Source organism: Athene cunicularia, assembly GCF_003259725.1.
Source record: "Athene cunicularia isolate RWA chromosome 1 unlocalized genomic scaffold, athCun1 chr1_part2, whole genome shotgun sequence".
Classification (NCBI taxonomy): Eukaryota; Metazoa; Chordata; class Aves; order Strigiformes; family Strigidae; genus Athene; species Athene cunicularia.
Genome location: NW_020799092.1, coordinates 17,400,155 through 17,415,578, shown reverse-complemented (window position 1 = coordinate 17,415,578; position 15,424 = coordinate 17,400,155). Strand labels below are relative to the sequence as shown.

Sequence of the window (15,424 nt, the reverse complement as noted above, 5' to 3'; positions counted from 1 at the left end):
CTGCAAATAAAAGAGGTATTCTTAACATCTTCCTCTTATTCCTAAAGTAGTTATAAAAAGCAATCAACTACAGCCTAAAAAAATTTAATTTTTCTCCCCTATAGAAATACATATCCTCCCACAAACTTGGTCATTACATTCGATGACTTAAATTGTGAAGTACAGACTCACCATTGTTGGTTTTTTTTTCTCCCCAAACCTATGTTAACCTATTCATTTTTCTTTCAAAAAAAAGTTTCCCATCCTTTTGCAACAAGTATCATCACATGAAGTTTTCCTTTGTAGTAAATTTAAGTTTTCTTCAGAGATTATAAAATCAGAATAGATTTTATAAACTTTTGTTTTTGAAAACTCTCAGATTCACAGATATTTTCAGAGTTTTCCAACTGTTTGGTTCCAAAGGACTGGACATTGATTAAATTATACAAACAGAATATTTTATCAAATGCTCAGTATTTATCTGGTCCCTAGAAAGAAAATATTTTCTTGCAAAAGTTTCACTATAAGTATCTAACACAGGCACTAATTTTAGAATAACACAGTAGATACAGAAAAAAACCCTTGTAAGTTCAACACTTATTTTTCTTGAATAATAAAATTATTTCCTAGAAAAGTTCAAGAGACATACTTGGGAAAGTCATCTTACCTGCTTAAAATGATACTAGTTATCTTTTCCATAGGAATTTTTAAAAGCTGCCAATTTACAAGGTTTTTATTTCAATTTTAGGCAGGTCAGTTTTAGACCAGATACAAAAAACATTTAACATTTAGCAAGACTTAAATTTTTTTAAAGACCATAGAATATTTTAGGTGTAGTATTATTCTGAATATAAATTTCCTAGGATTTCTGTGTGCACTATCAGAATCAAGTGTACTACACTATAGAAATTCTAGGTTTTTGTCCTGTCACCAATACGGGTTGCACACAGTTCTTGTCATAGTTCACTCCATATATTCCTCCTAATGTGCTCACACATATATTGTAGATAAACTCATGACCAGACTAGTTAACTCCTGTCAGTAGTAGCGGTAACTACCAGTGTTTTTTTTGTGCTAGAGGACTAGGCTGGGAGCCTGATGTCCTCCTGCAAACTGTAGTTTCCCTGAAGTACAGACGTTGCCTCCTATCTGTAACTCTGCATTTATTTCTCCTGGGCATTCCTGCCTTCTTGTTTCAAGGAGTTGAATATATCAGAGCAGAAGTCTTGCATGTTCCTCTATGCATCACTGTTCAGGAACAGATTTTCCAGATGTCCACAACAGGTTAGCTGCTCAACTCCCAAATAACACCAACTTTCAGCAACAAAAATCAGAAGCCTAAAGCTTATCTGTTCTTTTCAAAAATATTTCTTATTTGCTAAGGTTTTATTGGCTAGATGATCTGTTCCTTCAACAGCACAATTTTTATAAGATTAAGATGCCTGCATTGTAACTTACTTTCTTATTCACATAGCACAAGTCTTTGTAGCAACACTAAGCAATTATAAACAACATGACTCAGTTTGATGCACTTTTTCATCATTCAATTAAAAAATATGACTTGCTGAGGCAGTATAAGGCGGGTCAAAGGAATTGAACTACTTGAAGTAAGTTGAAAAAAACAAGTAATATTCCACTATCTGCTACAGCCTACAGCATTTTCATGGTTATGAAAAAAACCAAAACAAACCAACAACAAACTCAAAACCAAACAAACCAACCCCACAAACTCCCCCAGTAGAGTCTCAACTAAGCAATGAGAAACTAAAGAAAAAATTTTGTGATCCAGTTATAGGAACTGGAAAAAAAGGATCTAATATCTTTTCTCAACATTGCCATAGGTTTCTGTCATCAGGCTAGTACAATCTAGTAACCTCTGGAAAAATCGGTCAGCTTTTTGTTTATTTTTTTATTTCAAGTCATTTAGGATTTCTGATCATCATGAGCACTCAGTTTAGTGAGACCACGTACACTCACATCTTAAGTGTCATAGCACTGAAATATTAGCTTCATAACTGTTTGCACTGACAAGCAAAAGTCTCAGCTTCATTTTTATCCATTTTTGAAGACTTTTAGTGGAAGCTGAGTCTGACAGAACAAAGCTGTACATCAATTTTTACATTTAAACACTGGATATCAGACTCTACAATCTATAAATACCATCCTTCTCTGAACTCAGAAGCTATAACAAGTACTGAAAAGAAACTCAATGATGATGTAGGATATACATTTTCTCCAGTTTCATGGCTTCACGGTTTTCACTCCAGAGAAAAGGACTTGTCCCTACTTATGCAAATCTACAACAATCCTATGGTAGTGTAACAGGAGATAATCATGACCAGAGAGCTAAATTATTAGAAACATTCTGTATTTATGTTTGAGAGAAAACCATGAAAAAATATATACAAATACTCCCATTAGTAGAAAGTCATTAAAAAGTCCAGTTCCTAAGTGTTACTGACAAGCATGTGCATGCATACCTGCCTTAACTGCAGACTCTAAGTAAATGGAGAGAGCCATCTTCCTAACCTTACCAAGCGTTTGCTGTACAGTAGTGCTGTGCTGCTCCCACTGGAAACTGCCCATTTGGAAAAATTCATGACATGTTCCAACTGTTTAGAGAGACCTGCCACTTCCTGTTGTTGCTGCAGAAGTTTCATCCGATGCTCTTTTGCCAGAGTCTGCAAGTAGAAAAGCAGTTCCAGTCAAAGGGTTCAATTTACAGTTAACAGGCATTAGCTTTCATATTTGTAATTCACAATGGCCAAGTGGTTTCACTTAGCTCTTCTGAAAAGCACCTCTGACCCATGACTGCAGTTATCAAGCAGAAAAGTCAGTATACATTTATTCAGGATATCAAGACTTTCTCTGCAGACTCCTGTTTTCTCTTATAGCACATTTTCATATAAATATATATATATATATATATATATGTACACAAAAAAAGTGTGTCATATATATCTGTACACATATATATATGTGCCTCTGTATACACACACACACTTTTTAAAACACAATTGAAAGTAATATTTTTCCAGGTTATCTATTCTAGACAATTCTCTCCTCTGATTCCCTATTAGATTGCTGAATTTATGAAAAATTCTGATGGAAACACTTCATGCATGACACATAGAATTAGGACTTGTAAAAGCATGGAAAAGAAACTCGGCTCAGAAGCAGCCCTGATTCACAAAGCAGGGACTGATTAATAATTACAAATAAAACAATAACCACACCCTAGAAATCAAACTTCTTACCCTCCCCCCACAACCAAAACAACACACTCGCTCAAATTATTTGGTGGGACATCTCTCCACTTTGGAACTGTGATAGGACATGTTCAGGTGGCTAATGCTAGTAATGGACTTCTATTTTAATGTGAATCCACACAAAAAAATATTGACTGATGGTTTTGTTTCTTATGATAGAAACGAAGTTACCTCCAACTGATGCAGCAGAGCTTTTCCCTTTTTATTTATTTCTACCATCAGTGTAAATATGGCAACTTTAATATCCTGTTCCACCTGCTTTTGATTCTGATTCACTTCAAGAATTCTGTAAGTAGACAGTATAGAAAATTATGATCTTTAGTTCACAAACCCACTCTCTAAACAGTATAAAAACCAACCACAACCCTCTAGTCTGTTGCTGAGACTGCAATATTTCTTGGTCGTATGCACCAATTAAAACACATTATCAGATATTTATAGTCAAGAAAATTACTAGGAGAAACAGAGCAAGTAACAGTGATCTATGGTAAAATTAATTAACTGGTGGCAAATTCTAATGCCGTAAGTCTGCAAAATTACTGATATCTGCCACTGATAAAAATTAAATGTTCATTGTAATTGAAATTCTTATTTTTAATTGTCCAGCACATTTCTGGAACAGTCCATGGTGATCAAAACTGTGTAAGTCTAATTTCCATCTAAGATAGAATGGTACTCCAGAAACAAAAACAACAAACAGATTTTTCTAATTTAGCTATTTTAACAATAGTGCTCAAACTCATAACAGCAAAGCATAATCTTATACTGCGAAAACGACTACTGCTAAGATGCAAGGGAGAATAACCACTTAGATGAAGCTAAAGAAAAGATTTCTTTCCTCATCTCTACCATCTTCAGACAGGCAAAGAGAGAGGAAGAGCTCAAGTTGCTCTCAGCATCCTGTACTGTGTTGAATCTTCCTGGGTACTCCCTTTGAACTCTGCTGAAGGAGCAGTTAAAGGCCTACTGCAGCATGCATTTTACAGATTTATTCTTCTCCTAGGTTTCTTGTACCGAGTGAATAAAGCCCCAAGCATAAAAGTATTACATAAATCTTCAAATATATGTCACAAGCATTATGAAAACATGAGTCATAACCTTTCACTTTCTGAGAGGGATCTACACTAAGAAAATAAGTGTGCTGGTGGTGGGGAAGAATATAAGGCTGTAGTCTTTATTGCATAAGTTGTTTTGTTGCACCCAAGCTATTGCTGCCCATTAAGTCCACAGGCTGAGCAGAAGAGTTACCTAACAAAAACCAAGCACATTAAATAGGCAACAGTTCTGACAATTCAGTTCTGACAAACTGAAGATTTTATAATTTCTCTTTCTGGAAGGATAAAAGGACAGAGTTACAAAATACACTAAACATTTCAGAAAATTACAGCGTATATAAAGTTGACTTCTGTGTCAGTTTTAATCTCAAAATCTGATACATACCTGTTTTGGATCTGCTTCCCTGTGTATTTTATGTACTTAGTCTTCTCCATCAATTTGGTGATTAGTGTCTCAATGATCACTTTCTGGTTCTGAAAAGCTTCTTCTATAAACTGGTACCTGTAGTAAAAAGCCAGTGATTATTTACACGTGTAAAAGGTGTGATACACTTGCTAAAAACTAGAGCACCTTATAAAAGACTTCTTTAATTGAAGAAAGATGCTGCTTAAGTCCAAAATGTAACTGTCATCATGGAAGCAAATGATGCTATGCTTTATTTATAGTATATTTATAGTGTATTTGCTGTAAATTTTCTGAGACTTTATGAATTTCATAAAGGGATATTGTGTGACCATAGCCCAATATTAGCAAAAGATAAATTAATGTGTTTTAATCATCACTTCATAAGTGAGTGTGTGTGTAAGCTTCATGCAAAATATGGATGTAAAAACAGAAGAGAGATTGCTGAGTCAGTAGAGGTCAGCAACATTTTAAATCAAGGAACTAAAATCATCAACAATTTGAGGAAAAAAGGAGGTGGCACATTCTGAAAGGGATAGAAATCCTAAGAAAAGGAGAACTTAAGAGGAAGACTGCAACTCTATAGCAGCAAGGTTTAGCCTGTTCTAATGATCAACAGTGGCCAAAAGTTCTCCACCTACTGATGTTCACCTGTTCAGGCAAGAAAGTTCTTTGGATGGTTGTATCAGGTATAGCAAACATATTAATATTTAACCTAAGAGTACCTTTGTCCCAGATCATTATTGTATGCACTAGGCATCAAGATTATTGTTTTGTACTCCGAAGTTGTATATAATCCTGCTTTTCAGCTTCTGTAGACAGTAAGAGATGACCAAAGAACAGCAACCCACAAATTTGAGTGTTATAAATAGCGTTGTCAAAGTACAGCATAGCCAAACTTTAGGTTTACTCTTCCTTTTAAAGGGCTCTTCACAGAAAAAATGCCCATTTGCTCCATTCTGAAATTGTTTGGTAATGTTCCATGTTCCATTATATAATCATCTTGTTGAAGGACAAATGGAGAAATTACATATAAGAGTACAGTTGCATAACACAGCCCCTGTGCTCTCTAAGGGCTCTGTGAAGAGCTGCATAACAAATTCTGTCCAAATAACCTAAAGAAAGGTCTTGTGTTTAAGCCACCAGATTAACAACTGGAAGAATTAGGTTTTATTCTAAATTATCACAAACTCAGTCACTCTTTTGGATACAATCTCTGTTTATTTGTGGGTTTCATTTCTGAGCTGAAAATTTTATTTTGCACTTTTTGCAACTGACTGTATTCCATACAGCTAGAGCTACAATCAGCTTCAAGTTATAAGTGAGTTGCATAAAACATATACTTTTTTCTGATACCTGTGCTCTTTGTGTTCTAGTAACTGACAGTCTCGGCAGGTCAACTTATCACACGTTTCACAATACAACTTCAACTGCTCCTTTTTGTGGTAAGGACAAAACACAGGTCGCTGGCTGGTCACACCAACTGCCTCTGTTGAATGAAGGAAGATGTCAGTCCGGTCTGTTACGGATGCTCTCAAATAAACAACCAACCACCAAAAATAAAAAAATATTAACATAATTAACTAGCTCTCCGTAAATTATAGGTTCAGATGTCTCTTAGAGGAAGACAGTACAGATTTCCAAGGTTTACCGGCAACCAGCAATGCTTTACAAAGAGCTCTATGGAGTTTAATGGCAACCCAAAACACTGAACAAAGCCTCACTCCCTAGGGTTTAACGGCAACCCAAAACGCTGAACAGTACCCCACTCCCTAGGGTTTAATGGCGACCCAAAACACTTTATAACTCACCTGACAAGTGAGGACTCTCAACCTCGAGGACCTGCTCAGGACAGCGTCACGACCCACGGTCCCTCAAGGAGTTTCCTTGGGCAGTGTCCTAACCCAAGAGGAGAGTCCTCGACTGAAGCGTGCTGCTCCAGGGGATGAGCTCCAAGTAGCCCTCCCCAGGGACTTCATTTATACCCAGGCTGAATCTGACCTGTAGTCAATAGCGGCTCCCATTGGCCAAAAGCCCCAGTTGCCATAAGGCCCTGAGGACAAAGGCAGCCAGGAGCTGCTACACTTCAGCAGCCAAGAAGCTCTGCTTTCACTGGGCGGATGCACCTGCCACACAGTCTCCTGAAATTATTAAAGCTTTGCATTCTCTTGTTTTCCCTCCCCCTAGATGCTATAAGTGTGTATCAAGCCATCTAATCAAGACTTTAACAGCTGTAAGCTCAAACTGCAATGTCTCACTCTTGATCAAGCATGGAGCTAACACCCTCTCATAGAAAAAGTCTAGAACCTATAACTTACTATGGCCCCACAAAACTATTTACAAAAGTAGCAGCCAGCATTGTTGCAGTCGCAAAAGACATTGCACAACCAGAAATCTCCTTTCTTAAATGGAAACGAGGAGATTGCTGATTTAATTTGTTGTTCTGTCTTCTTTTTCAGTTAAATGAGTGAAAGGGGGTTTGAGGGTATCAAGACACAGGAATTCAAAAGTGTAAAACATGCAGAATATAACAACCAGAAGTTACCAACATCCCTTCACCATCCCATTCTAAATGGGTGAAAGGTCTCACTTCAGTTTCTTCTGAACAAATACCAGAGAGTGTAGGAAACACCACCAGATGATAAAAATTAAGTCTAATTTTTAAATAATTTAACTGACAAGGCTTAATTTCTTATGAGTTAGGTTGGACATTTGAGTCCATGAGGATTGTGTGGCCTATAATGAAAACTGGCTTCACAATGCAGCCTGTCCTTCACTGCAGATAAACAAGATCTCTTTTCCACATCCATTCATTTACTTATTTTCATGAAACCTGGAAGAAGTTATTTTCAGATTTGTATCCTTCAGTCAAAATTCTTTGCAACCGACCAGCAGACTCAGAGGCCTGACTGCACAGAGAGCATTCATACCACCGACATTCAGCGTAACAGTCAGACACTTTTACCAACTACTTTTGCCCTCTCCTGAAAGTACACTCAATACTGACTTTTCATCAACCACATCTGAAAGTGAGATACAGAATACAGTGTTTATCTCTAAAGTATCATACTGGACACTACCCTTTGAGCAACAAATATTACAGAAGTGAAAGTCCATATTATATATAAAATTCACAGGTCTAGGTATGGTGGAATGAAAATAAATATATCATATATACATTTATAATAATATATAATAATTTATAACAAGGCTGGAGTAGATGATCTCCTGAGGTCCCTTCCAACCTGAATTATCATAGATCCTACCGAGAAAAACCACCCCTATTCATAACATACTTCCCTTAATTTTTAAGGCAAAACATTTCAAACTTAAAATATACTTAGCCAAAACTTGAATTCTGGCACACTTTACTGCTAACAGAGCATGCTTTATTATCAGAGTGCTGAAGAAAATATAATCTATTAGTGCTCCTTTTGATGCACTGTACAACAAAGTTCAAATAAACCATCTGGTAAACCTCTAGATAAACTAGAGGAGCCAAACACATAAAGAAGTATTTTCTGCAGCTGATCTCTAAATTCTAGACAATAATTTGCAGTCACTCCAGGTGAAAGCTAAAATCTATGTGTATTTATTAGTCTAAAACACGCTGCATAAAAATCATATGAAATACCAATCTGTAGAGTTTCTTAGCACTATGCAGCATATCTGACAGAAAAACAGCTGTCATACCCCCAGCCATGACAAAGTTTCCCTTTTCAGTAGCTATGTTCTAATGCATCTAATGCTTAAAATAAAGTTTTCTCTTTCGTTAGCTGGATCACTGAAGAGTTCCACTTAGATGTAGAGCAGCCAGAGAAACACCAGAATTTGTTCAAATGGTTGCAGCCTTCAGCAATTAAATTGGAGTGACTGGAAAGCAGGCAAATATTAAAACATATCCATTATCAACCAGAAAAATAACATGGTTCCACTAATTCGTATGCACCAAAGGGTTATATCATGATGTAGCTGTCCTTTTACATTTACTAGGATTAAGGAAAACAATTTTTGAAATTTATCACTTCAGAAAGAAATATGGTGGTCTAACAGATTTCCAACGCAGGCACACATTCTTTGTGAAATTATAAATCAGGTGTGTTACCTGGAGATACTTCCTCTTTCTGTCTTACAGTATGATCCTTTGTGAATTTAACCCTCTGGTGAGCTCTGATGCAGGTCTTGCACAACCATTCTACACATTCCACACAAAACCCATTAGCTTCTGCATTGTCTTCACAGCTTGTGCAGACCTGACATGAGGAAGAAAAGGTAGCTGTTAAAATAAATATGGAATATACATACAAGCTATTGTTCATTGCTTATATTATGTGCATCATCTGTGCACTTAGTGAAAACAGTGAAATGAGAATGGAAAACTGCCTGAGGTACAGGAACATTATAAATAACTACTGCATAAGAGTAATTGAATGTGACTTTTCAAAGAAAGTGGTGTTACTCTAAAACCTTTAACTGACATAATAAAAGTTAAATCATTACTTCCTGCCCAAAACTGTACCCTTAGAAGCCATATGATGTTTACTATATACAATATGCTCTTGTGAAATATTTACTAAAGACAGAATATGATCAGAACTTCTCCAATTTTAGAAGCTTCCCTCAGTTCACACAGCAGCTTTAATTTTAGCTTCTGTTCACCTGCTTACAGTTTCAGGAAGTGCACACAGTACTGAACAGCAGGGTTCCTCTCAAGAATCTCTGCATCACCACTTAAAAGATAGCATTCCAGTTAAGCTTATCAGTAAAGCTACTCTAGAACAGATTTACAACCAGTATACTGATTTTCAACCTGAGGCCTATTAATTCCTGGGGCTCTTTGGACTACATCCAAGAGATCTAGAAAAAAAATTTAATTAAGGAAAACAAACCTGATGGTGATGGCAGACCAAAACCTCTCTGCACAGAGTCAATACACAAACAATAAAAAATTCCTATGGATCCACAATTTGAACAACACATTGAAAACTAAGAATGACACACAAACACCACTTCAAATGTTCATAACATCATTTCATTTGTAACTCCTCTTTTACAATACCTCTGTAGTCATATCTTAAAGGGGGGTTCGGTGGTAAAAATAGTGAACATGCTTACACAGATACTTGTTTAGGTAACAACCATCCGTTTACATCAACACTTAGCACTGCTGCAAACAAAAGCATCAGTATGTCTGAAGATCACTATATCCTACACATCACAGTGATAGAATTCTGCTAGCAGGAGCAACAAGGTTAAAATTTTATTAGATTTTTAGTTTATTTTTCAGCTTGATTAAAAAAAAAAATCCAACTTCTGCACCCACACAAGGTAAATATAGATTAAATTAAGGAGGAAGCAAATACATCCTATGCAGAGAGATAATATATATGTAGAACTATGTCCCAGTTTCCCCTTCAAGAAAAAGAGGAAAATTAGCACAAAACTTGCCTTAGGCCACATAGCAAGTTACTGACAGAACTGGAATTTGAACATAGGAGTTCCAGATTCCCAATGCTGTGCTTATTCTTCTCGATCATGTTGCCTCCCAAAGCAACTATCTTCTGAGAAATGAAGTTACAACACAAGGGTGGTTGACCCCTCTTGTTGTCACTTGAAGTTTGAAGCAGTTCCTTTTCATTAAAGGTGACCTGCAAAGGAGAAAAAATAGGGCTTGTGCCCCTTTTTCCATTTCTTTACAAGAAGGAGGCCAGAAACTTTTTTTTTAAAAAAATTCTTAAAAATTTTTATCTTCTCTTTGGTTTTTCCTTTTCTTCTGCCTCTTCTCTTTAACAATAAAAATTATAATCCTATCCAGACTAGTTGACTACCGAGAAATATCAAAATCGGGACATCATAAAAAAAGTCAAGAAAATGGAAGTAAAACAATAAAAGGAAGTGAATTGTAATCAGGAAATGGAAACTTTTTACTTGTTCTTAACCCTTAATTTCAATGACATTTTGGAAAAAAAAAAAAAATTATTCTTAAAGACTCAGCACAGCTTCTTGAAAAACAGTTTGGAACAAGCAAATATCACTAGGGCACTATTTCAATGTTACATTTTTCTCTGGCAGAAACTCTCATGAAAGAAATTCCCTCCCTTTTTCTATGTCAGTTGTCTCTGCCAGTTGTTTCCTTTGGCAGTTCTGTGCCAATGCAACTCTCTGCAAGACTGTGGTGTAACACCAGATTGATTACATCACTGTATCCCAACGATCAGTTACATCAGCACTGCTGACTGGGCAGTGAACTACTTCAGGACAAGAAAGAAGGTTTAAAATCAGTCTGTTGCCAGAGAGGTACAATGGTGCTATGCCGTCAGATACCCAGAGGTGTTTCTGCAAGTTAGAGTGGAGAATTTCTTGGATATTTGTTTTTCTAGTGTAAAAAAACCCAACCGTGAAAAGAAAATAAACAAAGGAAAAAGCAACAAAAAAGTCTTTCAGGTATTAAGAAGCAAAACACAGGGGGGGAAAAAAAAAAAAAGAAGAAACAAAAAGGCAGAAACCCCATTTAAAAAAACCCAACCAAACAAAAAAACCCTCCACAGAAGAGAAAAAACCCAACCATGACAGCCTTTCCAGGTCACCTTTAGCAAACTTAGGCAGATAAACCTGCTACGTGCCAGGGCATTTAAGTAAGTTCAAAGTATTTCTGAAGTTATTCACTCCTCCTAGATTCCAAAATCTCTGTCTATTTACTTTTTTTAATATGCTTTAGTGTTTCTTTCAACGGGTTTGACCTGTTATAGCTGGAATGAGATGGAGATTGTGATTCAATAACCAATAATCAGGTGCTGCCAAATGAACTGAAACTCCTCCTTTTTAGTGCCAAAACTATATATTCCAACTTTATACTCTTCAAAGCCACCAAGTGGAAGAGACAGATTTCTAAAATTTTTCATAGACATCATAAATCATACTGTCAAAATAGCTACGCCTTTTGCGTAGAAACTAGATCTGCTACTACCCACTTCTTTTTTGAAATATGCATTTTCAGATATAGCTTGGATTTTGCTAGAACTAGTTATTACAATGTCATATAGCTGAAGTACAAGGAAGTACAATTACTGCAAGTATTTGCTATATTCTTACAAAACTTAAAAAACTTATTTCACTCCTATTTTTGTGAGTCATACAAGCCGTGCTTCAGTGATTTCAAAGAAAACTCTCCCTAGTTAACCTGTAAGCCTTTATTATGGTTAGACAGATATTTATTTTTAATTGAGTTTTCCTTGTAATTATATTTAATTCAGTTACTAGTTCAAGTATTTATAACCCCGGGAAGCATTCATTCAGCCTTCATTCAAATTTAATCAAAGCTGAAATTACTCAGCATGTTGCAGGTAAATACTACTTTTTTTTCTGTTGTAAAAGCTTCTATATTTACTTAAAAACAGATTTATAGGCAAGAGTTGAGGTAATAAAGATGTCTTCTCAGCTACTATAGTAACTAACCACTCTTTCAAAATACTTTGAGCATTAAAGAGATTAAATTAGCAAGCAAAGGTTTCCAGATTTCAAAGGAAGAGAGCACAGTAGTCCACAGGATTATTCAGTGAACTAATGTTCCAAACTTCACCAGTGTAAATTAAATGCAATTCCCCCTATTGGATAGAAAAAACCCTGATGCTAATAGTTATATAACCATTTCCTGGCACACACAAAATCACCAAAGACAGCACCTGTCTTTTGGGACCTTCTCGCCTGTATGTAACTCCAAAAATGAACCATATGCTGGTATCGCAAAATGCATGAACCCTAATCGACACATCCCCCTTTCCCCAACATCCCATCAACAGCTGCCTCTCTGAAGCACAACAAAACTATATTGTGACTCTTCTTGAGTCCATTACCCACTGCCCTAAACCAATGGCTTTCCAAAACATTTTGGCGATAGCTACAGCTTTGATAAGCTATTTAGCATACTAGTTCTTTTTAAGAGAATACATAGTTACTATTCTGGCATCATACAAAACTAGAGAAACTTTTTGTTTTAAATTGGCATTAGTCCCTCTATTATGCCAGTCAAACTTGGTGTCTTAGTATCCAGATCTAAACCCCTACTTGGTTTTGTCACTACACTTCCTCTACGTCACATAAACTCCAACTGTTTTTCATTGCTACTACATTTAAAACTCTCAGGTCAGTAACTGGTAAAGATGCAGAAAGTGTTCTTACCATCAAAAATATTTTTACAGGTGTTCTCTTTTGGACACAGAAGCTGAGAATTAGAACCAGGACTAAAATGTACTACAGGCTCAATATGCTGCAACATCATGTTATCACTATGATCTTCTCTTTTGCATCAATCTCACACTTCTCATTTTCACTTTCATGACTTTACACACATGTTAAACAATTTTCTTGTTAAGTTCCTAAATTGCCCTCACTTGTCTACCCTTATTCAAATCTAGCATTTCCTTCAGTAACATCTTAGCTTTGAAGCCCCTTTCCGTTCCGTCTTGTGAATCAAATATAATTAAATTTTATTTTCAAACTTCTCTTTAACATCCAAGAATTTTGTCAGACTCAATAAATTGTAATGTGAAAAAAATTATAAAGGATGCGGTGTTTCAAAGTATTTATGTCCTAGTTTCCAGAACTGCCACCTCCAGCAGAAGATCATGTTTGAGACCATCTAATGAAGGTGTACAAGCCCATGGGACCTGGTAAGATGCATCCACCAGTCCTGAGGGAACTGGTGACTAAAGTGGCAAAGCCACTATCCATCATGTTTCAGAAGTTGTGGCAGTCTGCTGAAGCTCCTGATGACTGGAAAAGGGGAAACAAAACCAAGCACTTCCTTATTTGTCATGTGCCCTAACACAGTTTCCAGAAGGATCCACTCTATGATCTTGCTGGGCACAGGAGAGACTGACTGGCCTGTAGTTCCCTGGGTCTTCCTTTTTTCTGGTTTTAAAAATGGTGGTTATGTTTTCCCTTTTCCAGTCACCAGGAACTTCACCATACTGCCAAAACTTCTGAAATATGATGGATAGTGGCTTAGCCACTTCATCCGCCAGTTCCCTCAGGACCTGAAGATGCATCTCATTAAGTCCCATGGACTTGTGCATCCTCAGGTTCCTTAGATGGTCTCAAACCTGACCTGCTACAGGTGGTGGTTCTCCATTCTCCCAGTCCATGCCTTTGCCTTTTGTGTCTTGGGTGGTATGGTTGGAGCCCTTGCCAGTGAAGAATGAGACAAAAAGTCACTGAGTATACCTCAGCCTTTTCCATATCCTGGGTAACCAGGCCTCCTGTTTCCTTCCAGAGAGGGCCCACAGTTTCCTTAGTCTTCTTTTACCAATGTACCTATAGAAGCTTTTCATATTGCCCTTGATGTCTCTGGCCAGATTTAATTCTGTCAGTGATTTGGCCTTCCTAACCTGATCCCTGGATGCTCAGTTTCTTGGACAGTCCTTCCTGACAACACACATATACAGGCTAGTCATAGATACAGACCAGTGGTTCTAAGCCACAACATAACTTCCACAGGACCCATGGCTCGACTCTAACTCTAATTTCTTAAACATCCTGCTAAAACTGATGAACTATCAAAGCCCAACTAACTGTCTCAGTAGAAAATTTGCATAAAATTGCCAACGTTTTCAACAGAATTTGAACGATCTCTGATCCAATATGTCCTGCAAGTCTCAGTATCTTTTCCACTTTAATTCCTCTGATCTGTTGCCTATGTTGCTACGGGCAATTTTTCTTTCTTTTCTCTTTGCTCCTTCAAAGGCAAAACAAGACAGGGCTACTAGATGGATGTATCATATTTAAACCTCATAATATTCCCCCTTGAACAGGGCACGTATCTGTTTAAGTATTATCAAGTTAACTTTGCTGTTCCACAACAGACTTTATAGAATGGTGTACTTTTATATATGGCTTTAATGTCAAAGTACAAAGGAATGTCCAAAAAAGCTTCATCATACCAAAATTAATCTATTAACAAAACAGAACTCCACATCATTCATTTTCAAGATTAAGGTACACGCTTACTTAGCAGGCATCTAACAAAACATCTAGCTCCATTTTTTAAAAAAAAAGTCAGCAGAAAAGCACATGAATGTACTACTATGCTAGTTCAGCAAGGTCTGCCAGTTTGCCTTCAACTGCTGCAGAAAGTATGCTGAGTTCAGCCAGAGAACTTAGCTGAGGAACAGACATGCTTTCTGAACTGCAAGCCTGTTGTTTTTTGTTACAGAGAGAGAAACAAATATGGAATGGAAGAGTAAGATAGAAGTCTGAGAAGGGAACTTAAGGAAACAGAAATGTTTTTAAGAACCTCCCTGAATCTGATCATACCACTCAACAATTGGCAATTCCAAACCAGGCACTGAAATACACAGAATTTCTCTGTATCACTCTCCAGCAGATCAAGATTGGAAGGTAAACAAAAAATATCTCCCTCAGTTCCAAGGAAGTGCCTGACTTATCCTGACATCATCAAGTTTGGTGGATACTATGACCTATTGAAGTACACACAATTTTACATGATTATGGCCAACCTCAAGAATATGAAGAGCTCTTATTGAGTATTCAGTTCCTCATCTAAGTCTCAAAAGCAATTCCCCACTTAACTTTCACAGAAAGCTGAAAAAGTTTTGGGGGTAAAGAGAGGAGGGGAAAAAAAAAAAAAAAAGAAAGAAAAAAAAAAACCCAAACAAAACTTTGTCACTAAATCCAGCAAAAAGAATGCTACATCTATCACC

The 15,424-nt window shown here is 36.7% G+C and overlaps 1 protein-coding gene across 1 annotated transcript in view; it reads right to left on the bottom strand.

Moving 5' to 3' along the window:
* TRIM24 (tripartite motif containing 24) overlaps window positions 1-15,424 on the bottom strand; it is a 51,777-nt gene that overhangs the window by 22,797 nt on the left and 13,556 nt on the right. The window contains exons 3-7 of the mRNA XM_026863861.1: window positions 8,812-8,959; window positions 6,063-6,195; window positions 4,689-4,805; window positions 3,420-3,534; window positions 2,514-2,660 (exon numbers count right to left, since the gene is read on the bottom strand). Of these exons, the coding sequence (XP_026719662.1) occupies window positions 2,514-2,660; window positions 3,420-3,534; window positions 4,689-4,805; window positions 6,063-6,195; window positions 8,812-8,959 (660 nt within the window). The remainder of the gene's footprint in view (window positions 1-2,513; window positions 2,661-3,419; window positions 3,535-4,688; window positions 4,806-6,062; window positions 6,196-8,811; window positions 8,960-15,424) is intronic.